This window comes from Pimephales promelas, chromosome 2, assembly GCF_988280905.1.
Source record: "Pimephales promelas chromosome 2, fPimPro1.hap1.1, whole genome shotgun sequence".
Classification (NCBI taxonomy): domain Eukaryota; kingdom Metazoa; phylum Chordata; class Actinopteri; order Cypriniformes; family Leuciscidae; genus Pimephales; species Pimephales promelas.
Window position 1 is genome coordinate 17573301 of NC_142770.1, and position 26003 is coordinate 17599303.

Below are 26003 nucleotides of genomic sequence, written 5' to 3' on the forward strand. Positions count from 1 at the left end.
CAGCAATAATTATTGCACATATGTTGTTGAAGCTGTTTTACCTGCTTCTGGCTCAAGCAGATGAAGTGTCACTTCTACAGCTGTTCTCTCAGTTAAAGTGTGTATCTCCTGCCCGCCCATCTCCATGTTCTGTCATGGGACAGGTAAATAATTCAAAACTTCAGGCCGTATCAGATGTGGACTTCTCTCTCTCTCTCTCTTACTCGCCCTCTCTCGCCCTAATAGCCATTAACAACGACCTGAAAAAAGCCATTACAGACATAAGGAGAGTGTCATCACACACACAATAACTACAGCGTGAAAACTTTCACCGTCACAGGTACGTAAAGCCGTCTCTTGTGTGTTTCTCTGTCAATGTTTTCGATATTCTCCTCTGGAGTTGATTGGTCATGTTCATTGTTGCTTTGCATAGTGTTACGTGTGTATTTTCCAACAGAAACATGATGTCTGGTGCGAACAGTGACCTTCTGCATAGATCAACTTTGAGTGTTTATAATGTGAGTCTTAAGTTTCTCTCATTTAAGCTGGGATCAAATGAGAATGCTCATTAATTATTAACATTATTAAACGGCTCTCTGGAATACTTGATTGTGATTGGTCAGTCGTGACGTTCTGTGGTCGATATTTTGTAAATGAAAAGCACTAAAATGTTTAATCAATAATTTTCTCAGGTCAGTGTCAGGTCTCTCGAATCACTCGAGTCTTTTATCACATTATAAAATCAATATTTAATGTTTATTTATTAGCCGTGTATTAGGCAGGAAACTGTACAGACAGCTGGTCATTGATGCTGTTCGAGATAATAATTAGCTTTGTACTTACTCATATTTAATAATACCTCAGCATGGATATTGACAGTATGATGGTGTTGTTTGGGTTATTCAGAACCTCATGGATCAGTTTAATCCCGGCTTGCAAAAGCTGGTTACTTTAGGGAACAGCTACATCAACGCTTTGCAAGGTGAGCATATTGTTTGTGTGTGTTTTCAAATAGACTCCTGAAAGTGTATTGACATTTTTATTGAAGGTATTAATGTTTTGATTTGTGTTTTGTTATGGGTTCTTTCTGTTTTCTTTTGGGCTTTTTTTCTTTCTTTTTTTCTTTTTTTTGTGGGTTTTTTGTATTCTTTTGTTTCTTATTTTGGGTTGTTTTTTGTGGGCTTTTTTTGTTTTCTTTTGTTTATTTTATTATTATTTTTTTTTTTTGTGGGTTTTTTGTGTTCTTTTCGGTTGTTTTGTTTTTTTGTGGGATTTTTTGTTTTCTTTTGTTTCTTTTTTTGTTTTTTTTTTGTGGGTTTTTTGTTTTCTTTTGGGTTTTTTGGGGTTTTTTTGTTTTCTTTTGTTTCTTTTTTGTTTAGTTTTTTTGTGTGGGTTTTTTGTTTTGTTTTCTTTTGTTTTTTGTTTCTTTTTTGTGAGTTTTTTTTTGTTTTCTTTTGGGTTGTTTTGTTTTTATTTGGGGGGGGTTTTACTTGTTTTCTTTTGGGTTGTTTTGTTTATTTTTTTGTGATTTTTTTTGTTTGTTTTCTTTTAGGTTGTTTTGTTTTGCTTTGCTTTTCGTTTGGTTAAATATTGTGTTTTAAAATACTTTGAAAGACATGTAATAAAATGGCAACCCTGCTTAAAACCCTGTTTAAACCAGCCTGCGGTATAGTGGTTAGCTAGTCTCCCAGTCTGGTTAGGGTGCTTAGTTTGTCTGGTCTGTTTTTATGGTTTTAGAGGACACTTTATTAGTTATGAAGCCTAAAGACCAGACAAAAAACAACTTGACCAGGCTGGAAAACCAGCAAACCACCATAGTCTGGTTTTTGTTGTTATTATCATCAGGGAATGCTGAAAAAACTGTCTAAATTTACTATACTTTTGTGTATGTGCGTGTATTGAAGCTTTAACTCTGACAAGCGAGGCCTACTTCAGCGCTCTTGAGAAGATGGGCGAGCAAGCTCTCAACACATTGTCATCCAGATCACTTGGTAAGACTCAAGATGTGTCTCTAAATCAATGCCAGTTGGGCAGATTGTGCAGCAAGATGTCCATAGAGTTTCTATCTGTACTTTCTGGCTGTATCAGAGCTTGTTTGTCCTTCAGACAATAGATGTTTCAGCAAATGGTGTCCAGTGGCAGATGCTTCCTCTCCTCTGTCATAAAACACAAGATTTGGCTCAGCGAAACCCTCGGCTCACCGCCCATGTAATGAGTTTTCATTCTTCGTACACACAGAGCGCCATGGCATGATGAGCATCAGAACAAAACATGTAGGCGCTTAAAGATGGAACAGCAGTAATAAAATAAATATAGAGTAAATATCTTTCAAAATTACTACAGGTGTATAAACCTGCATGTGACAGGAAAAGACAGGTGTGAGGGCGAATGTGTGCGCGTGTGTGTGTGTGTGTGTGTGTTCGAGATCAGGTGTCCATGTGAGCATTGAGACATAAATTATTGATGCATGGTCTCATTCTTTCACCCCTTCAAATTCATTGATTCACCTCAGCACGTTACACTCATCATTACAATGCACATGTTAATAAAAAAAAGACCAAAAATATCATGTTTTTTGGACAAGCTACATGATAAATGTTGGAACTAATATAATTAGGTATAATTATACATATTTGTAATTATAATAAATCATAATTATAATTAACCAAGAATCATAATATAAGAATCAATCATTAATTAACTTACAAGAATTATTACCAGTTAAATTGAATCACTGTAATATTTAATACATTTCTTTAATAAAGTCATTAAAATCCTTTACTCGCAGTCATATCATTATTATTTTTTATTCTGAGGTACACAAAATATGACATTTTGACAAATATTTAGAAATTTTTAGCAATATTTTAGTGTTTTTTTTATTTATTTATTTTTTGTCCATTCATTGAAAGTCAATGGGGTCCAAAACAACATTTTTGGACCCCATTGACTTTCATTTTATGGGCAAAAACAGTTAAAACATTCTTCCAAATATCTTCTTTTGTATTTTGCTGCAGAAAGACAACATTAGGGTGGGTAAATGATGACAGGATTTTAATGATAATCAAATTCAGTGGAAAATTACTAGTTTTAGTCTCTTGGTTTGTTACGACTCTTACAACAGTGAACAAACACAACAGTCTCCGTTCAATGATACTGTATGATATTAACATCTTTCACAAAAACCTACTCTTCCATTTCTGCACTTATCAAATATTTATTCTTAATGAATTATTGAATGAATGTATTTGTTTGTTTCCCAGGTGACGTGTTGATTCAGATATCAGAGACCCAGCGGAAGCTGACGGCTGAAGTCGAGGGACTGGTAAGTTCAAAATTCAAGTCTTTCTGTCTGATTGGATTCAGAAACCGTCTCAATCTTTACTGTGTGTTTGCTGGTCTTGGTCCAGTTCCGCTGGTTCCATGTGGAGGTTCTGCAGGCCATGCACAAGAATGTGAAACTGGATGAAGAATACATTGAAGTGAGTCTGAACCATCTATTGAGATGTGTGTGTATATATTTGAGCTGACGTGTTGTGGTATTGTGTGTGTGTGTGTGTGTGTGTAGGGCAGTCGTAGAGTGTATGAATTGGAGGTGAGGAATCAGGCTGCAGCTCTGGAGCGACAGCTGAGACGGGGTGCATTCAGAGACTCACTGGTAATTATTTTAAAGGGATACTCCACTGTTTTTTCAAACCTCTCTCGTCAATCACTCTGGCGCGCGAGACACTTTGATAGCACTTAGCTTAGCTCAGTTCATTCATTAGGATCCAAGCAGAGAAGCGACCAAACACATCCACGTTTTCCCTATTTAAATACAGTTACACGAGTAGTGTAACTCAACCAAGAATGGTGACACAAAATAAAACGTTGCACTTTTTTAAGCGTGTAAAGTGGATAGCTATAATGTATGGCGCCGACTCAGAATACCACAGCAAGTGCTTGGGTCCAGTTCGACTCGGCGCAGTAATATCATCACTTGTAAGAAAAAGTCCTCTACCTCTCCGGAGTGATGATATTACTGCGCCGAGTCCATAGATATATATGCACAGAGTGAAATTAAACTTTTTGTGCGTTTTGGCCGTTCATTTACGCGACAACAGTGTTTTTTGTGGCCTGAAAATGCTTACATTTTAAAAAAGGTTTCAAAGTGCACGTTTTTGAAAATGACACCTTATAACTTCCATAACTATAACAACGCAAATCTGTGAAAACGTCAGGCGCAGTAGTCTGTCTTTACAAAGAAACTGCTTCTCCAGCTGCTTCCCAGACAGCAAACTGACATTGAATCAACGTGGAAACGACGTCTCTCATGACATTGAAACAACGTTGATTTGCTCATCGAATTAACGTTGAACCAACGTCAGACGCGGCATTCTTCAAAGCTAAATGAAAATCGAAAATTGGTTTGCTTTCATAACGTTGAAACAACGCGTTGATTTCAAGTTGATTTTCCGTTAGTTTTGAAAGAATGACGCATCTGACGTTGGTTCAACGTTAATTCGATGAGCAAAACAATGTCAGATCAACGTTGTTTCGATGTCATATTTCCACGTTGATTCAATGTCAGTTTGCTATCTGGGTTGTCTGGCATAAATAATACAGCGTCATTAATAGTTTTCACGGATCCATGTGAACTGGGATTGTTTTGATAACGTTGTCATCTGTACAAAGAAAAAAGTTTCAGTTGTTTGCTTATCGTTATCGTGTAAACGTACCCTAAATCTCAGTTGTGTCCAGAAGAATCTGACATTAGCATGTTGCTAAGCTAACAACTTAATGTTGTAACAAACTCTTCACAATCTCAACTGATTCCAATAGTGGGCAGTTAACATGTCGGCCCCCAAAATTGAGTTATTCACATATTCTTATTCTGTGACAACTTATTTACGTTATGTGATGTGTTTTTTTTAAGTAATTGTGGGACTTTTTATTGAAAAAACAAAAAGGTTCTATCTACAAAGTCGAACTCTAACTTGGCTCTATAAGGTTCTATCTGCATGAGCCAATCAGCACTTCGAATGCATAGAAGAGGACCAATCAGAATCAACTTTACATGTCGGGTCGCCGGCTTTTTCCTTGAAGACAAGAAGAAACCCCATAAAGGCATAATGCAATACATTTACAGTAAATTAAATATTCACTAAATTGTGTAGTCTTATGAAGTGGCTTAACTTTATATTTTGTCATTTTCTTTATAGTGTATTGGTTATTATTATTAATTATTGAGATTATTATTAATAACTATTATTATTATAGTTATTATTATCTGAATTAATCAAATATGCAGTGAGTAAATTGAATACTTTAGAAAACCATTTAACATGCAAGTGTGTGTGTTTGTTTGAAAGTATGTGTGTGTGTGCGAGTGTGTACATGTGCGTATGTGTGAGAAAGTGTGTTGGTGTGTGTGTGTGAGAGAGAGAGAGAGAGAGAGAGAGTGATTATTGTCACGGTGTTGTGTGGAATGAAGACAGGCTGAGCCTGACGCAAAGCTCCAATATAAAACATTTACTCAAAAACTCCAAACAGGTACAAGGAAGACTGGCAGAAGATTACACACACAAGAACCGACAAGCACAGACTGAAACAGAGAGAACTAAATACAGATACAAAAATATAGCTGCAAGCAGCAATACGGGGCCAAGCCCTGCAAGGCACCGCAAGTAGTCCAAGCATGGCGCACAGCCAGCACATCAAGTACAGCAGCACAGCAAGCATTTAAGCACCAAGAGCAGTGCGGAGCCCGAAGAACAGAACATCAGAAATTAAATGTACATGTAAATGTACTTCAAGCACATCAAGTACAGCAAGTACTGTAAGCACAGCAGAGCAGCAAGCATTTAAGCACCAATAGCAGTGCAGAGCCGCTAGAACAAAAACAGCACAAATTGAATACACATGTAAATGAAGCACAGTGAGCATTTAAGCACCAACAGCAGTGCAGAGCAGTAAGGAATTGAAATGAAAACTTAATACACAATTTTAAAGTCACCCTACATGGGACTCAAACCCACAACCAGCGTGGTTCAGGATTTGAGATACATAGCTTAGCATATTGCGCCACTCAGAGGTTGTGAATTTCAAGCAGCAGGGGAGAGGGTTCAGTGTGAGAATGATTCACAAAAAAGTTCCATGACATTTTATCCAGATTAACATGCTAAGCTAGCTCAATGATAATGTATCTTATGACTTGGTACATCCAATCCTGGCAAAATACATATCCTCGGATTCGACAGGACACAGTGAATCGACATATACCAATTTTATGATTTTGTGACAAACTGTTCACAAGTTACAGCTTCTGATCCAACTCTGGGTCAACCTTGTTCATTTTGCGACACCATAACTTTTGAAGAAAGATGAATAAAAAAACTCGGGAACAGTACTTTTATGCAGCTCGGTCCGAAGATCATTTGAGTGCATGTTTGGAGAAAATTAGACAAAATTTGAAGGAGGAGTAGCGAAAAAACTGTATCACATTCGCTCCAATATGGCGGCCAGTCACATTGTTCAAAAGTAACATATGAGATATCGTTGAAATCGGCATAACCCAAGGAATATTTTGACATATAAAAATCAAATTTCAAGCAATGTTAACAAAAGTTATAAGTGTTTTTTCAAAAAACAATGATATCTCTGGAACAATAGGTGGCGCTGTGACCAAACTTCTCAGGTACTTCCGGGCCATGCTAATGGTAATCCATACCAAATTTGGTGAAGAAATTTCAAATAGTTTAAAAGATATTGCAAATTATGACAACATTCAAAATGGCGACCACAGGGTACATCCCATCATGGAAAAAAAATCGATTTGCACGGATTCGGCATGACGCAAGGAATCCATAGATACCACAATTATGATTTTCTGACAAAGTGTTCAAAGGTTATTGGCCAAAATAGCAATTTTTCATATCTCATGACCCGTAGGTGGCGCTATTCTCAACTTTGGCATGGAACCTCAAAACATGCTTCCGATGAAGCGTACCAATTTTCGTTTCGATTGATCAAACTTCAGCCGAGATACAGCCTCTTAGCCAATTTTGGGTGGACCTCGTTAAGTTTGTGACATCATAACTTTTGAAAAAAGACAAATAAAAAAAATCTGTTCAGTCATTTCTGTGCGGCTCAGTCCGAAGATCATTTGAGCACATTTTGGACAAAATTGGACAAAATTTGAAGGAGTAGCAAAAAAACTGAATACTGTACATTTCAAAATGGCCACTACTGTAATGGGTGGAGTTTTAATGTACAGTATTGGTTGTGATCAGCATGATGAGAGGAATCAGGTGTACTAAGTTTCATGTCTCTAGAGCAAAGGGTTCAAAAGTTATAACCATTTCAATGTTGAATTTTTGAACTGGTGGTGGCGCTATAGAGTTGGTCCTAGAGGGTCAAAAATTGTACCAATTACTAATAATTACCATCACTACAAGTGTGCCAAATTTCATCATTTTCCTACTTACGGTTCATAGGGCTGCCATAGACTCCCATTTGCGGAATAATAATAATAATAAATATAGCTGCAAGCAGCAACACGGGGCCAAGCCCAGCAAGGCGCAGCAAGCAGACCATGCGCGAAACAGAGCCAGCACATCAAGTACAGCAGCGCAGCAAGCATTTAAGCACCAAGAGCAGCGCGGAGCCCGAAGAACGAAACATCAGAAATTAAATGTACATGTAAATGTTCTTCAAGCACAGCAAGTACTTTAAGCACAGCAGAGCAGCAAACATTTAAGCACCAATAGCAGTGCAGAGCCGCAAGAACAAAAACAGCACAAATTCAATACACATGTAAATGAAGCACAGTGAGCATTTAAGCACCAACAGCAGTGCAGAGCAGGAAGGAATTGAAATGAAAACTTATTACACAATTTTAAAGTCGCCCCACGTGGGACTCGAACCCACAACCAGAATGGTTTAGTATTTGAGACATGGTTTAGCATATTGCGCCACTCAGACATTGTGAATTTCAAAGCAGCAGGGGAGAGGGTTCAGTGTGAGAATGATTCACAAAAAAGTTCCATGACATTTTATCCAGATTAGCATGATAAGCTAGCTCAATGCTAAATGTATCTTATGACTTGGTACATCCAATCCTGGTAAAATACATATCCTCGGATTCAACAGGACGCAGGGAATCGATAGATACCAATTTTACGATTTTGTGACAAACTGTTCACAAGTTACAGCTTCTGATCCAACTCTGGGTCAACCTTGTTCATTTTGCGACACCATAACTTTTGAAGAAAAATTAATAAAAAAACTTGGGAACAGTACTTTTATGCGGCTCAGTCCAAAGATCATTTGAGTGCATGTTTGGAAAAAATTGGACAAAATTTGAAGGAAGAGTAGCGAAAAAAACATTTGTTTGCTGGTTTTTTAAAAAACAGTTTTTATCCTACTGTCATACGGACAATGAACACTACCAGTCACCTTCACATACCATATGTAACAACTGGCACCACCACTCCAGGACTTAGGGACTAGCCCTTTTGAGTGTCGAAATGTATGCACTATAAGCACCTGTTTACTATCCATACTCCGTTGTTTTAAAGCATGCATTAGAGACTGTGGTTGGGTATGTGGGGAGGGGGGGGGGAGGGGGTTGGAATGGTTGGATACCATATTGATTTATATCCAACACTGTAAAAATTTTCCTGTAAATTTTACAGTAAAATACTGGCAGCAGGGTAATTTAATTTACAGATTTTTACTGTATTCTCTGATTACAGCAAATAACTGTATTTTTTACAGTAGTTCCATGAATCTTTGTATTCGCTATATCTGGGAAATATGTAAAACGCCAGCTGAATTTTAAATGTTAATTATTTATCAACTGCATAAGCTTTAAACAATTGTTTTTAAATTCATTAAGTGTTGTATAACACGCAACTTAATTCCCCTATTACTTCACAAAACAAACAAACTATTCAACATCCTATAAAAACAGGTCAACATTTATTTAATTTATAACTTTAAAAATATGCATGAAAAAAAGCATAAAACAGTGTATTTTGTATTTTATTTTTACAAATGGACATGAAATGATTCTTTTTTTTAATTACTTAAAACAAATAAGCCATCAGGGCCCTTCACACAAAGAAGAAATACGCAAATGACATTTAAAACGACAAGTTGACCAACATGATCATAATAAAATGGTTCTGAAAAAAAAAACAGACATGAATGAATTGTCACCTCTTCGTTCCCAGACAAACATGTCCAAACAACAAGGCCCCAAGTGAGTCCAAAAAACGTATGATCAAAAATGGAGAATAATTCAGCTCCAGATGCTGTTCCATCACAGGATGCAAAGAGTGGCAAGAAATATTGAAAATGACATTACATTAGATATATTACAAAACATAATGATACAGTCAGAGACAGACAGAGGGATGACAGATACAGTTAGAGTCAGATAAAGAATATTAAAAGGTTACAATTAAAGGAAAAATAGATATTTGTGTGTGTGTTTGTGTGTGTGTGTGTGTGTGTGTGTGTGTGTGTGTATACTACTTACGTTTCAGAAATTCCACTAAATACACCACTTTGCAGCGAAGAGTGGCAACATGTGGCAACATTTTCTTCTTTGTTCCTCTCCTACAAAGCACATAAAGGGTCAGGAAACAGACAATATGTAATTAGGATTGGTTTTAAGTTTTTCATGCTTGTAATCATGATTTTTAAATCTGTTAGAGCAGTGTTTCTCAACTCCAGTCATGAGGACCTCCCAGAAAGACCTCCCAACCCTAACCCTATGTCCACAAATTAAAACATCTGATTTAACTAAATAAAGGGAAATTTCACTTTGAAATTAATTTTTGATTTGTTTTATCTTACCTCAAGGGCATCTAAGATGTAGGTGTCTTTGTTTCCACAGTATTTTCAATTTTGATATTTTGAAGTCGAACCGTTCTTGTCTGACAGTCATATAATGCAGGTCTATGGTCACCACCTCAAAGAGCATGCACAGAGAAGTCCAAATTAAACATGATTTAATGACTCGTAAATGTAAGTACACATTGATGGCCTAAGACACGAAACGAGCGGTTTGTGTGAGAAAACGAATGACGTACGAGACGAGTGACGTATACGCGCAAGAGATCGCTTCCGTTTGTCTTAGGCCATAACGTGTACTTACATTTACGAGTCATTAAATCATGTTTAATTTGGACTTCTCTACATGCTCTTTGAGGTGGTGACCATAGACCTCCATTATATGACTGAAGACAAGAATGGTTCGACCTAAAAATGTCAAAATTGAATATACTGTGGAAACAAAGACACCTAGATCTTGGATGCCCTTGAGGTGAGCTAAAACATATCAAACATTAATTTCAAAGTGAACTATCCCTTTAAAGGTGCCATATGGAATAATTGAGGTACAAATATCCAAAAAATGAGCTACACACATCAAAAGAATGAGAAGAAATAAGTGCAATGATGTCATTAAAAAACTGGCAAGTTATAGTGCTGCCGAGATATAACCTAAATTAGCATGCTAAATTATTAGCCCCGGCCCGGCAGGTGTCGTAATAGCAGTTTCTGCCATGGGAGGCGGTATGCGGGCGGGCAACGTTACCACCAGCCAAACTGCAGTAACACGAGTAAGTCGCGCCGGCTTGTGTGTACTTGAACCTGCATGTCATGTCGTGATGTCGTGTGGAAATACAGCCCGCTACTAAATTTCAGTTCAGGGATGAGTTAAATAAATGATTGGTCGATATTATGCATGAGGAATACATTTTGGTAAGTTGTAACATATCTTTCAACAGTGTTCGTGTTCGTTTACCATTAGCTAGTAGAGATGATCGGTTCACGTGCGTTAGGAATCTGTCGTCTAACATTTACAAGCGCCAAAACTGCATTTATTGTTTGAATTGCGTAATAAAATTAACAGAATCTGAGAGCTGAGATCGGTCTCTGTGTCCTTTTCTGTGCATGACAAAATGGATGTGGCGTGAGTGTGTGAAAAGTTGTGTGTCTCACGGTGAATTTGTGAGAGTTGGCAGCTCTGAAAGGCGCTAGCTTGGTCCACATCAGGGAATGCTGTCTGTCAAATTAATTCAAACTAATGATAAAAATGTAACATGAACAAAACGAATACCATAAACTAAAAATGCCTGGGCTTTAATTTTCCCATATCGTCGAAATGCACCGGCTTGTCAATGAGACGGCCTTTATAATTTAGTATTGAGATGTTGTTCATTTAGTCTCTAATCTCTGAAAATCTCCAAATGATCCACGTGAAACTGCGGTCCTCCAACCTTTTACTATTAGTTTTACTGATTAATATGCGTGAGGGAGACCCGCTCGCCCGTGTTGTTTGAAGACATGAGTGCGCGCGGCCGCGGAGGTATTTTTCTGGAGGTATACTGCCCCCATCTGGTATGGAATATGGTGTATGAATTGATTTTTTTTCCCAGATGGCACCTTTAAGTCAATAGATAATATATCAAAAGGCAGAAATTGAGTACATGTGTAAAATGTACTGAGGTTGTTAAGAATGCAATAATTACCTTTAAATGAACTCCAAGGTGTAGGCTGGCTCCTCCTGATTGAATATGTAATAATTTGCAGTGAACAGTAGCAAGGCCAGACAGAAAGCTGGACTGAATGCTCTCCTCACACACAACTTGGCCTTCCAGTGTCCTCTTGTCAAAGTGTCTCCTAAAACAATACCACATGTGACAATAGTTTATTATTTACTATACCATTTTTATGTTTCAGCATTTTAAATGTAAACTATATTTTAGTATTCAGAGTGCAGGAACTCTTTCTTTTAAATAAAATTAACAAAGGAAGTATGAAAACAAATAAGCAAATTACACACAGAGAGTAACTTAGGCTAACGTTATAGCTAAAATATATAGGATATATAGCTTATATTCGTACTGAAATATAAGGGATTTTCACACCGGAATATTGAACATAACGTCACGACACAGCAACATTCATAATCTGTTTTTTTTTTTTTTTTTTTTTCATTTCGGCACCCATTTGAACAGATTACTTGATTTTGATTTGATTTACACCATAAAATAATCACGGCGAAGTGTGCTGATCAACACGAAGCTCGTGTGAATACCGACTGTTGTCAGAAAAGCACGTAATTCTTCTTAACATAGGAGCCCATAGATCCCGAGGAATGTGTGAAATACTAACGGCGTCTGGGCTGCTGAAGCCCCGCGCAAGTCTCCCTCGTGCCCAGTACGGAGGATGCGTGATCCTCTGTAACCAATATGAACCGCGAATATAACATTACCTTCATAGTCTACGAGTAACACAACATGAAAAATAAGAAACTGAAATAAGTCACTTACCAGTTCAGAATCACTCCTCTTGCCGCTATCCGAAAGTCGACGACACGACCGTTGAAGATCACAATGCCTCTGTGTCGATTTGAAATTTACAGCAATATTCTGTATTTTGAATCAAACCGCCACGCGGCCCCAGAATGCATTGCAGTTTACAGCAAAATGCTGTATTATTAGAAAACAGCCAGCTGCTGTAAAATATTCCTGTATTTTTTACAGCAATTCATTACAGTGAATGTTTTTTAACTTAATTTTATTTATTTATTATATTCTATTCATTTTAAAGCACTGCGAGGAATGTCATCCAATTTCGTTGTACCTTGTACAATGACAATAAAGAATTCAATTCAATTAGTAGCCAAAACTGTTGTTTACCTTCTGTTACCGGTAGGCGTGGCCTCCTAGGGCAGTGAAGCAAGTGGATTCTGGGAGTTGTTGTCTTTCATCCACATAAGCCAAAAATACATTTTCTGTCTTTTCTCAGTCTAGAAAGCTCCAAATTCAAAAATAATTTCACATTTCTTCTACAAAAATGATCCATTTTAAATACACATTCATCTTTCTCTTCTACAAAAATGATCCATTTTAAATACACATTCATCTTTCCAGAGGTGAAGTATCCCTTTAACTTTTTCCGCAATGTGAGTGAAGGTGTCTCAGTTCTTGTATTTGTGTGTTTGCAGGAGGGCAGCGAGTACATGCAGTACCTGAGGCAGAGCCAGCATGAAATCCTCAAAGAGGAGGAAAGGAGGTATCGTTTCCTGGCTGAAAAGCATTGCGGACTTACACAGTCACTACTATACCTTATCAACAAGGTACAGCTGCTTTCCTCTGGAGTTCATTAGCGGTGTCCACTCAGTCATACAGACCCTCTTTCCAGTTCCTTCCAAAGCTTATCAGCCCAATGACTGCACAACCATTTCTCCATGTGTTGACAGACGGGAGTCTCTCTCCAGCAGAGAGCAGATGGATGGAAAGAAAAAGTCAGCGAGAGCAGAAGCTCCAGACCTCGAACGCCCACTCCATCAGATCAAGAAGCTCAGGTGAATGATGGGAATGAGGAGTAAATACTCCATATCCCCCCACTTTTCAGCTAACTGCCGAGTACAGACATTTCCATAATCACATAATGGAACATATGGGTAGCTTTGTGTGGCGTAGAGTCCAAACTTACCTTTTTTATCACATCTGTTCATTGTGGGTGAATTTACAAGCCATGAAATTGTGTTTTTTGCATTACTTAATGCCGGGGACACACTTACCGACTAGCTGAAACATTCTAAGACTGAACTGAACACACTAATGACTGGTTCAGATTACACGATTTTGTTTGTCTGTTACGATAGTCACTGTGTCAGATTACGCGATTTTGACTCCTAAAATCTTGTCGTGTCGTGGACAAGACACATGTCAGACTACACGTTGTTTCCTGAGCAGTAGTCGCGTGCCGTCATCGAGAAGGCGAAACTAGTAGCGAGTGACTTCCGGAAACGAACGTAAACAAACAGTGAATGAAGCGGTGAGTGTTGTATTGGCTATCCTGTGTTCAGAAAAAAAGTCAAAAAAGAAAGAAAACCCGACAATGGACACGTTCCTGGATTGCTCGAAGAGGACAGTATGGGCTGCCAATTCTCCGAAGAGAACTTGAGGTAAAATATTGTTTTCTTATATATTTTTTCTTTTAGTTCGTCTCTCTTTCGTTTCGCCATTTTTGAAAGTTGTATACAGAAAAGCTTCTGTGCTCCTATTGGTCAACCTCATACATGTGACGGAACTATCATGGATGACCGTTAAAAAAATTAACCATGCTAGTCTTTTTGTTGTGATGTCGTGAAGCATCGCAGACGCGGCGTAGGTATGACACATTATACGAGATGATACGATCGAATCTTGCGTCCCGACGCCCGTTGTCGTTTACGAATCTCCACGACACCCTAGGTCAAACGGATCGTGCCAAAATCGGGCTAAAATCGTGTAATTTGAACCAGGCATAAAGTAATGAAATGCTGTTTGCAGCACACAAATAGAGTTTTTTTCATTCTATTAAGAGATTATAAAGATAAATAGGCCTATTGTGTTTACTTGGAATAATGGGTTACACTTTATTTTTAGGTGTCATTGTTAGAGTGTAATTATATATTTAAGTAGAGTAATATTAATTAACTACATTTAGTTACTATAGGGTTAGGGAAGGATTAGGATTTGGCTGATGGGTTAGTTGCATGTAATTATGCATAATTAACTGTTTTTGCTATGGTAAGTACATGTAACTAATGTAACTAAAATAAAGTGTTACCTAATGTACATCGATGGGGTTAAAAATGAATTAGAAAAATTTGTCACCTTTTGGAGATTTATTTTTTATATACTATATATATATATATATATATATATATATATATATATATATATATATATATTAAACTTGGGGTTGTTAATAGTAGCATATAATATATGTCATTTTCTTTACTAATGGAACATTTACACAGTTTTTATCGTAACAAACAAGTACTTTTATATATATTTTTTTCTTTAAATAATGTACATATACAGTATTTATCACTATTCTGTTATAATAAAGGTAAAGAAACCCTAAAGTTTTTTTTTTGGCATTTGGAACAAATGGGAACGCAGAAATTATATTTGTTGTGGGTCCATCAAGGGTCCCGAAAATGACTTTGCATTTACTCTGCAAAACCAATTTTTACTCTTATTTCACGCTTGTTGAGTGCTGTTTAGAAGCCTGGCAACACCAAGATTGATGTCTGTCTTGATGTTTGTTGCAGTTGAAGAGTTCTCTGGGCTCTCTGCTGCAGACTGGAGACCAAGAAATGGGCCGTGAGCCACTGGGCAGAGTGCCCTCTAGAGGTCTGGAGACTCATGTTAGAACTGTAGCCACATTTAAGTCCAATTTTTTTATGCACTTCCCTTCGTCTTATTGCACGTCTTAGCTTACGTTGGACAAGTGCCCACTACTGGCGAAACTATTGAAATGTGTTGTTTAAATGGAACTTGTTCGAATCTGCAATGAAGCCGATTTATTATTTTATTATTTTAATTGTGTTAATATTTAATATTTAATATCCCGGGGACCTCCCCAATTACTGTATGTTCAAATAAAATGTGTTTTTCAAGTTATTAAAATCCTTGTGGTCTCAATGAGCGGTTTAAATGTTCTTCTGTCTACACCTCTTCCTAGCCCCGTCTCCTCTCCCCAGTCGTTCCCGCTCCAGCTCTGTAGGAGAGTCTCTGGGGTTGGGAGGTGGGCGCTCCATGAGGGCCATCGTGTCCCACCCCGCTTCATCCAACCCGGTCCTGCTGCCGTTCTCCCGTGGGGACGTGCTGACCGTGCTCATTCAAGAACCACGCAACGGTTGGCTGTACGGACGCCACGACTCAAGCCTCCGGTGAGAGCGTCTACCGCCATTATCATGGCTAAGTCAAGTCTCTGGAAACTACTTAAGGCCATTGCACACTGAGTCTGAAATTCGCATCCGAAATTTTCGCACGTTAAAAAAAAAATTCGACCTCACGTTATGTCAGTCACGCTTGCACACCGCCTCCGAAACTTTCGTCCGTCATACAATTATTCGGATCGGGTTCGATTTTCTGCGTTTTTCACACACAGCCAGTCTCCGTTCAGGATCGATTGGGTCACGGAAATTGGTGGTCTTGTTTTTAATATGTGGCTCCAGAATCGCTAGCAAAGCATCAAACTGTCCCACTGACATTCTGAGGTAAATTTTGAATCGCTCAGGATAAATTCGCAACTCCTTGATAAGGTGGAACTCTCCTGTCTCGGCGCAATTTCTGGATTGGATGGACGTAATATTTTCTCTTTTTTCTCTTTTCAATAAGAGAAAGGGCAAAAATCATCCTCACTGCTTGACGAATCCATTTGGTATTTTTGCGTTTTTTCCCGCAAACGTTTAATAAATACGCAACTGACTCAGTGTGCAAGGTTTCTATGCGTGACGAATTTTTAGGCTGACGAACACGAAAATACGCATAAGAAAATTTCGTACTCAGTGTGCAATGGCCTTTAGTCTTGTTTTTCTTGGTTTCCTTTTAGTCAAGGTTGGTTTCCTGCTGCGTACGTGGCATCCGTTGAAGACTTTGTACCTTTGGGCTCAAGGTAAACGCGAGGTTTAAATTGTAACTACTTATAAATCGTACAAATTTGAGATTAACGTTTTTACGTTTTCAGTAGTACGTCGCACCGAAGCCACAGCATGAACAACCTCCTGGATCCAACCAACCAATCAGAGCATTCGGACACCCAGAGCCACAGTGACAGCCCGTCCCCATCGGTGCCTCTGCGTCGTGCGTCGGCGGATCTACGCTCAAACTCTCCCCTCCCCGAAAAGAAGGCGGAGTCTAACAACGAGGTTAAGACCAGCCAGAAAACCTACCATGAGATCCCGCCCCCAGCCGCACCACTCCGCCGTGGATCGGCTGACATTCGACCAATATCCCCTCTCCCTGACAGGAGGGCGGAGTCTCATTTTGAGAGCAAAGTAGAGCACAAAAATATTAATGAACTCGCGGTTCCTGCTCCAGCCCCTCTGCACTCTCCTCTCCCCGAGAGAAAGGCCGAATCAACAGCAGAGGTGATTGTTAAGCGAAATTGACACTGTAGTTTTCCTGATTTTTTTATATGCAAGATCAAAATCATCAGAGTAATTTGAGTCTCTTTTGCACTGATAAGGAAAAAAGTGAGCTTGTAGCGCCGGCGCGATAGCCGACCCCAGAGGGTTAATGTAATGCCAAAATGTCACCAAAATTTTAAATTCATGTCATGAAATATTTGATTCGTTTAAAACGACCTTCTTTGCATGCTAAGTTAATTTTATGTTAGATAACAGTTCGTACAACAGAAACATACGCATTGGAAACCAAATTGAATTTTCATGGAATGTTCTGTTATTATTATTATTTCTGTGCTGTTATTATTATTATTTTTTTATTTGCCGATTCATTCAGATTCAGGTTCTTGTTGAAACTCTCAATTGACTTGTTTTTGGTTAAAGTTGCTGATGTTTTAGGGTGTTTCGCACAGGTCAAGTTTGGTTCTATTAAAACTATTGTGTTGTGTTATTGCAGTTCATTTGAATAAAAGTGAACGCTGCCATCTGAACCACGGCGCCACCAAACACCCGGGCCGAGACGTTGAAAAGATGATGATGCACCAGGGTTCAGATGGCAGCGTTCACACTTGTTCAAATGAACCGAACTAACAGAGCACAAGAGTTAGTTTTAATCCAACCAAGCCTGACAAGTGTAAACACACCCTCATTTTCTTTTTTTACTGTCCGGAACAAAAGAACCAAGAGAATGCAAACTACACCCTGTCATATTTTGTGTCAATTTGAGTGCTATTGTAAACCCTTTTCCATGTTCACAGAGGCCAACTACTCACGGACAACCACCAGAGCACCCTCTTTTCCCCAGGTATTACACACATTTCATTTTCAACAGAAGAGTAGAAAATTTGTGAAATTAGTTTCATGACAAGTAATGCAAATTTATATTATGTATACTGCCCTACAAAGCAAAAAGGCAGTAACTACGCAGAGTGCAGAACTGAGAAAAATTACTTTTACTAGGGCTTTTTGCAGTTACTGTACAAACGACTACCATTTTTCTCTAAAACGACACGCATTTAAGATAAGATGTTTTGTCACATAACAAAGGATGCCTTGAATGTCATGAAAATTGTAATAATTAATGCTTTACCAAAACTGCAGTTACTGCCTTTTTGCTTTGTAGGGCAGTATATAGATAAGGGGAGTATTTCAGTAAAATACTAGGGCTGTCAAACGATTAATCGCAATTAATCGCATCCAAAATAAAAGTTTGTGTTTACATAATATATGTGGGTGCACTGTGTATAATTATTTTATATATATATATATATATATATATATATATATATATATATACACACACATGCTTGTATATATTTCAGAAATATTTTCATGTATATACTGTATATAGATTTATATTTAATTTATATGATATGTAAATATGAATATTTTATTTATAAATAATTTTTTTTTCTTAAATATACATGCATGTGTGTGTATTTATATATACAAAATAATTATACACAGTGCACCCACATATATTATGTAAACACAAACTTTTATTTTGGATGCGATTAATCGCGATTAATCGTTTGACAGCCCTATAAAATACTGATTAAAATCAAAAAATATTATACATTTAAAAAAAAAAAAACTATGAGTCACCATGAATTAAGTCACAATTATTATTTTTACATTACGATCACGAAAATTTTGGTGCAAATGTGCTAAATTCGGAATTTAGTGGCAATTAAGTAATGACCTTTTTTCCTTCTTCTTTTATTCTAGAGGATCAAATCCTTTTGCCACCGTGAAGCTCCGGCCCACAGTCACCAACGACAGATCAGGACCACGGATTCACTGACACACCTGTCACAAAAAAAACAGCACCTGCACTCTGACTGGCTCAGAGTCTGTACTAACTTGATTTGTTGATAATTATACAATTTGAGTCAACTTTAATATTATAGAATGAGAATGATTTTTTTTTTTAATTAATTTAAAGGCTCTTTTTAAAGTAAATTTAGTATTTAATTTGATGGCTGTACCTATAAGTATACAGTATATTGTGTAGCGACACTCTCTCAGCTAAATAGAGTTAGCTAAATCATTTAAAGAGGTTTTATCAGGAGAAATTGAATTACACATGCTATTAAAACATCCTCCAAAAAGGCCAAACGTTAATGTTTTATATTAGATCGACACATCAACAACACTTACACAAACGTAAAAGAAGGTAAAATGGTCATAAAAACTAAATTGACTGTTTTTCAAACAAATCTTAGTAAAAGTGTTCCATAGAGAGAGAGGAAAAGAATATGGCCCCTTTAAATTCACAAAACTTTCAGATTGTGTTATGCTTTATGGATCACTAGGTTTGTTTTCATGTGTGCATCTGTCTGAATGTTGTGCATTTTATAGGTATTGTAATCGGTTTACGTTTAGAGTGTTTTTTTTTTAATAGGTTTAGCACAAATTTCAGGTCTTTAGGTGTTTTTCAACACAATTATTTATTTATTACAAAGAGATCATGTATTTATTGTGTGTACTTTTGCGTTGGATTGTGCCTCTCAATGTGAGCATTAATATTCAGTGATTTTGGTCATTTTAGGGCTGTTAATTTAATGCGATTAATTTAAAATAATAATAATAATAATAATAATAAATTAGCAGAATTAATGACCCTTGACCCATACATAAAATCTGTAATTCCATGGCTGCAATTTAGTTAAATTAATTGAATTGACAGATGGAATGTAATACACTCTGCACTGGAGTCATTGAAATAAATGATAACCGCAGTGTTTTGTTTTTTTTTCTCAACGCATGGCTTTATTTTAACTCTCTTCAATATTTTTTTCTCTCATTTCATCTAATCCTTCTCTTCATATATTCATCCTGTTCAGTGGCTCTATCACAAGAGAGGAGCGAAACAGGGAAGGGATGACAGATGGAGCAAGATAAGGAGAAGAAAGGAGCATTTTGAGGCATAAACAGAAAGAAACGTGCCAAAATGAACAAAAAAGAAGAGATGAGTGGTAAAATCGGTACAGGAATCTCCAGGTTTTTATGAGATGTTGTTGGCTAACTAAAATCTACAGAGATTGTATATAAAAAAAAGAAACGGTAAATAAATAAATGTGGTAAAAGGAGGCGGTTGTGCTCCTAGCTCGTGGCAGGATGTGTAGAGACGTACAATATGATTGGCTGTAGATATTCACAGGAGAGTAGAGGTGTAAAGGGTTGCCAAATATTGACGATTTACTCGTGCACCAAAGCTTCAAATTCTGAAAGAAAATAGCAGGAGAGTGGATTAGACTTCTTTTTTTTTTATCATTCTTGACACGTTCCTGTATGTTCAAGTATGTGAGACAATGTTTTCTAATTTTTAGAGGTACTGTTCCTTTAAGAGTGCTTGTTCTCTCACCATCTATGCCAATTTTGCCGTCTCCATCCTTGTCGGCAGCAGCGAGGAATGCTTTGGTCTCCTGATCGGTAAGATCTCTGCCATCTGCAGCAAAACCCTTCAGCACAAACCTGGCCAAGAGAAGAGATAAAACTCAATCTGGCAACCCAGGTAACAGCTTGAACACTACAGTTACTGGATTTAAATACCGTTCTAGTGTGCAAGTTAAGATGATAAAAGATGATGACTATAACAATAAAGTTAACTATTAAGTTGTAATAATCTAATTCTATGAGAATAGGCAAGTCCACACTACAATTACAATATCGTTGAAAACACTTTCAGAATTATTTTTTCCCAGCTGATGAACAATAAAAACATTGACAGCCAATCAGAATCCATCCTGCTTTAACGAGCTCAAACATTTAAAGTGGCAGACGACAAAGCTTATAATAAACAGAAAGATGTTGTGCGTTGTGGACACTAATATAGTTAAGTTTATAGTTACAGTTAGTTGGGTTACCACCCAACCTGTTTTAATTTGTATCATGAATTGTTCATTAATTTAACTAATTTAATTAATGAGATATTAGTTAACATTTAAAAATTCAGGTTGGTAGTTGTATAACAAACAAAAAAGGTCTACCCTGATGGCTCTCTGTAGAATTCTTGTCTTAAAGGGATAGTTCACCCAAAAATTAACTACATTGGATCCCATTGACTTCCATAGTATGACCACGATAGAAGTCAATGGGGTCCATCAACTGTTTGGTTATTGACATTCTATAAAATATCTTCTTTTGTGTTAGGCAGAAGAAAAAAAAAACTCATACAGGTTTGGAACAACCTACGGGTGAGTAAATGTTGACAATTTAAATTTTTTGGTGAACTATCCCTTTAAGGCCTATTCACACCAAGGATGATACTAATAGTTCTAAATATAAAAGAACATCAGATTCTATAACGTTACTGGCACAGAGAAATTACATAATTGGAATCCCTTTCGTAAACAATTTTTTCCAGCTCATGAACCATAAAAAAACATTGACAGCCAATCAGAATCCATCCTGCTTTAAAGAGCTCAAGCATTTAAAGCGGCAGATGCAATAACTGCACCATGTGCTTATAATAAACAGAAAGACATCGTCCACTAGTGTGGACGCTCTTATCTTTAGTTATCGTTGTTGGTGTGAACAGGCCTTTAATTTCAATCTGGCAACCCTGGACTTCCCTGCTGTTGGCCAATGATGGACAGTCATGTACTGATAATAATAAATAATAGGTGGACAAGTCTGCTGCTAGAGGCGATATATATAGCAAATCAATGCAAACAGGAATCGCTCGCTCGGTGTCCTTGAGGCCAACAGGAGACAATAATAAAGGTAGAATGAGACACCAACACTGAGGACGGGCCAAAAGACACAAGAATAAAACTAATTTATGGGTCTTCATTCAGAGAGAGTTGGCACAAAAATAACAACATGCAGCCGCCTGTAAAGTGTCTCTCACTTAAGCTCCTCCTCCTCAATGTAGCCACTGGCGTCCACATCCAGAGCTTGGAAGACCAACTTCACGTTGTCAGCAGACAGAGCCTTGAGCCCCACCACATCAAAGAACTTCTTGTGGTCGAAGCTGTCCGCAGCTGTTTATAAGAAAACACACTTCAGCTGATGACATTCACTATTGAGCACAGAAAACAATTTCAACTCGTCCTTCAGTTTGAAAAAAAAAACAAAAACAGATACGTACAGTGGAAGTCTATTACACCTACACCTAGTCTTACAAATAATTGTTTTAGTACACGCTGTTTGAAAAGTAGGCTATAGCCACAAAATGAAAACATTACACGTAGGCATTAGGCTATTGAGCTAAAACACTTACAAAGCTGTCAACACAGTTTTAAGTTCATAAACATTAGAACTTTCGCATGATGTGCACCATAGACATATACACTAGACGTCACCTTGGCTACGGCAGTTCATTGGAACGAATGCGTCAATAGAGCCGCCATCTTGAAACAGGGGAGCCCCTCCACTTTAATGCATCAGCGTCAATGTAGACACAGGTCTAACGGAAATAAAATCACCATAACTCATCATGAACGCGATTTTTCTTGTTTTTTTGGTTTGTTCCAACGTGTATTTATCATTGATTCCAAAAAGAAAATTATTATTCTTTTTTTTTAAACATTCTTCCTAGTTCAGATTTCATCCGTGAACATCATACGCTGCACAAAAGTCCGCCACCATCAATGAATTCAAAGTAAAGGCAGAGATAGCAGCCTTACCTAGCTACTTCCTATGACAAGACCCCTGTTCCAAGATGGCGGCGGTTTTGACGCATGCTTAGAGCCCCAAGGTGAGGTCTAGTGTATATGTCTATGGATGTGCACAAGGATACCAACGCTTTTGCATTCTCTTTCAAAAATATTGTGTTTGCAAAGTTCACAAAGAACTGAAATGTTTTGCGAGCGAACGCAAAGTTTCTCGGGGAACGCAAACAAACACAAAAGCATTGAACTATAATTTTTCACATCATCTAAAAAATAATGTCCATCTCTATAGGGGCTTTCGCACCGGATAGTTCTAGGAACTAGCTACCAGGGTGGTTCCCCGAGAACTAATGGTTCCCCTAGGAACGTTTTCCTGGTTGCATTCGCACCGCCAGTAGAGAGTGTGACGTGACGTCAGCCATGCTTTTTTTGGAGACTTTTATTTTGACAGCGCCGTGAACGCCAGCCTGAGCACACAGTGCTCGCATTCTTCGTGTTTATTAGTTTACGATTTGTCTAACAGTCGATCACAGAAAACAATTTTAACTTGTTCTTCACAAAAAACAAAAACTGAGGTACAGTGGAATATGTTAATAGATAGAACTGTTACACAAAGAAAGTAGACAGTTTATGAAAAGTTATTAGCGTATGCCGTGTGGTTGACGTCCAGTGTTGCAAATTTAGCTTAGCAGAAATATATAATCATGTTTCGCTTGGTCCTCTCAAAGTTGCGTTGGATTTTCTCCTCAGCGTAAAGGTTAAGAGGCCCATCTATCACTGTTTTGCCTGTTTGTAGAGTTAGTTTGTGGAGTAAATATATAGGCTATAATCTGTGTGTTTACACAGCTTTTTTAAAGAAGGCGGGTAACTGTTTTTTGTGTGGATTCAGCCAATAAGCGTATACTAATGTCGGATAGTTCCTATAGTGCAAATGTAGACCCTACTCTGAAGTAGGAGCTCAATTAGTTCCTCCAAAAGGAGCTCATAGAACTAAAATTTTCCTAGTTCTTGCGGTGCGAACACGCCAAAATCTGAGTAAAGGTTGTGACATATTTTAACTGTTTACATTAGGAATTACATCTCATTACCAGATGTTTATCCGCCTAAAAAAGTAGTCCTATTTAAAGGATGACTTAGACTTAACAGCTCAAATAATAAAAAACATTTATGAGCTTCATGTTTTTATTTTAAAGTCGGCGTGAAACGGAAGTTGAGATTGTCATTTTTTTTTTAAAATTGAAAAAAATTGAAAATTGAAAAAAAAATTGAAAAAAAAAATCAGGGCTTGATTTAGTCCTTCGTGAACTGATTGGATCATTGTAGGTTGGGCGTTGCAAACAAAATGGAGGCAGATTTGAATGCGATTCTCTTAGAGGCGGTGCACCGATAGCCACACCCTCATCGGATCTGGCCGCACCCTTTCGCCATTGCATACGTCACAGTTCAGCCCGACGTTTTAAAATCATGTAGTGTGAACTAGGCTTAACTTATCCATGACAAAATAAGATTTTAGGAGTCAAAATCGCGTAATCTGACACCATGATTATTGTAACAGACACACACAGAAAAAAATCTAATTATAAAGGTATAAAATTTTACCAATTTTTCTCACCAAACTTACCTTTGAATTGATCAAGGGCTTTTTTGATATCATCATCTTTCAGAAGGTTTTTCATGGCCATCTTTACAGCTAGACGAGAGAGAGAGAGAGAGAGAGTGAGAGAGAGAGAGAGAGAGAGAGAGAGAGAGAGAGAGAGAGAGAGAGAGAGAGAGAGAGAGAGAGAGAGAGTATTAGGCACTAATAACACATATAAACAGAATGGATGCCAAAATATGTGTGAATCCAGACTACAGGATTTCCCCGCAGATTTTAATCAGCACAGGGACACATTTAGCCTTTTTTAATTTACAGTTAAATGGCAAAAAAATAAAAATATTCATTACATTCTGTTTTTCCATATATGCATGTGAAATACATCACATACACTTGTAGTCTTATGAAATAGAAGTAGGTTTTATTTATTTTTATTGGCAGGGATTTTTCAGTCAAGTCTCTAATCCAGTGCAAAATTTATTGTGATGTCTCTGTTGATGTTTGATTAGTCATACCTTTAGGTTATCTATCACCTTCTCTAAGACCTGAAACATACTTTTACGTAAGTACATGAACACAAACCCGGTGATTTCAAGCAGTTTGATGTGTCAAATGGCAGTTTCTATCCAGAGGTACTGATGAAAATCCTCCTCCTGCTGGATCAGTTTACGATTCGGTCCATTAGTGTCCGATGTTCAGGCAACTGCTGTAAGGAACACTAACCAACAATGAGATCCGCTGCCAAGAGAACAGATTCGATTGCTCTCATCCTGGCCTCTAACGGTTGCAAGAGTTCCTGTCGCCCGCAAATAACTTTACAGCATTCATACGCTGCAAAGGTGGCATGCATCAGGGATGACAGCTGTGTATGTGTTTGTATGTTTGTCTATTTAAGTTAAGGTATGTTTCATCCAAGTGTGTTGGGTTGGGCAGACAGGCCTTCGAAAAAGAATGTGTTTGCCCTCTTGAGAAACTCTATCCTTCTGTAGTTTGAACTATATATGTGTGTGAGATCACGGATTATAAAGTGAAGTGAAATTTGAGGTGTCTCCCTTGTAACGCTTAACCTCATCTACACTGTAAAAATGAATATGCTTTATCTAATCAATAAAATTGTGGCAACAGATTACAAACAATATTATTAATTAAATTGAAAAAAAAAATAGAATTGAGTAATAATTAATCAAATATTCCTTAAAAGTTAACCATTCAAAATGAGTAGAGTTTATACCAAAAAAAAAAAAATAAACAAAAATATCTGAATAACAGACAGATGTCAAAGATTAATTAAGAACTCTTTATTTTATATTGCCAACATTGAAGACACCTGATGTTAACAAGCAGAATCACTGAAGAAGAAAACCAACCTAAAACACCAATCACCATAATGGTGACTTAAATGTTTTTGGTACGGTTTACTCATTTTAAATGGTTAACTTTTAAGCAATTAATTTGATTAATTATTACTCAATTCTATTGTTAAATTGAATTAATAATATTGCTTGTAATCTGTTGCCACAATTTTTTTGATTAAATAAAGCGCATTCATTTTACAACTGCAGCAGCCAATCAGAGCTTGTGTCTAACACCAGATGTTGAACCTGGCTTTCCAATTGAAAAAGTGTTAACTTTACACTTTCCAAGGAAATGACAAACTCCAGTGTTATAATCACAAGAAATGAAAGACTACGGGAAATCGCTGGCTAGCGAACATTTGCACGACAAACGAGGAGAATTCAATTTCAAATGTAAAAATACATTGCATGACAGATGAGATGGTGTTTTCTTAACGGTTCTTCCTTGCGCAGCAGGTGTTTACAGGCTCTATGCAACTATTTATACAGCT

At 37.4% G+C, this 26003-nt stretch overlaps 2 protein-coding genes and 1 long non-coding RNA gene across 3 annotated transcripts in view; 1 reads left to right on the plus strand and 2 right to left on the minus strand.

Moving 5' to 3' along the window:
• The first annotated feature begins 440 nt into the window (after window positions 1–440).
• baiap2l2b (BAR/IMD domain containing adaptor protein 2 like 2b) lies at window positions 441–18806 on the plus strand. The gene is made up of 14 exons (XM_039695122.2): window positions 441–497; window positions 886–961; window positions 1884–1970; window positions 3243–3304; window positions 3390–3461; window positions 3548–3637; window positions 12983–13114; window positions 13238–13342; window positions 15086–15167; window positions 15499–15706; window positions 16372–16434; window positions 16507–16909; window positions 17704–17750; window positions 18674–18806. The coding sequence occupies exons 1-14, from the start codon at window positions 441–443 to the stop codon at window positions 18747–18749; spliced, it is 1560 nt and encodes a 519-aa protein (XP_039551056.2). The 3' UTR covers window positions 18750–18806.
• On the minus strand, window positions 8995–11961 carry LOC120495498 (uncharacterized). Its single transcript, XR_016145624.1, has 3 exons — window positions 11502–11961; window positions 9503–9582; window positions 8995–9275 (listed from the first exon to the last, which is right to left on the minus strand). It is a non-coding gene; the product is annotated as an uncharacterized LOC120495498 (long non-coding RNA).
• An 883-nt stretch (window positions 18807–19689) lies between the features above and the next one.
• pvalb7 (parvalbumin 7) overlaps window positions 19690–26003 on the minus strand; it is a 41207-nt gene continuing 34893 nt past the window's right edge. Inside the window, exons 2-5 of the mRNA XM_039695119.2 lie at window positions 24185–24253; window positions 21801–21933; window positions 20313–20422; window positions 19690–20172 (exon numbers count right to left, since the gene is read on the minus strand). Coding sequence (XP_039551053.2) covers window positions 20147–20172; window positions 20313–20422; window positions 21801–21933; window positions 24185–24245 — 330 coding nt within the window. The 5' untranslated portion in view covers window positions 24246–24253 and the 3' untranslated portion in view covers window positions 19690–20146. The remainder of the gene's footprint in view (window positions 20173–20312; window positions 20423–21800; window positions 21934–24184; window positions 24254–26003) is intronic.

Coding starts and splice junctions, on each gene's coding strand:
- baiap2l2b (XM_039695122.2), top strand. CDS start 441: ATGATGTCTGGTGCGAACAGTGACCTTCTGCATAGATCAACTTTGAGT. Junction 13,343..15,085: donor CATCAGATCAAGAAGCTCAG/GTGAATGATGGG, acceptor TGTTTGTTGCAG/TTGAAGAGTTCTCTGGGCTC. Junction 15,707..16,371: donor CGCCACGACTCAAGCCTCCG/GTGAGAGCGTCT, acceptor GTTTCCTTTTAG/TCAAGGTTGGTTTCCTGCTG.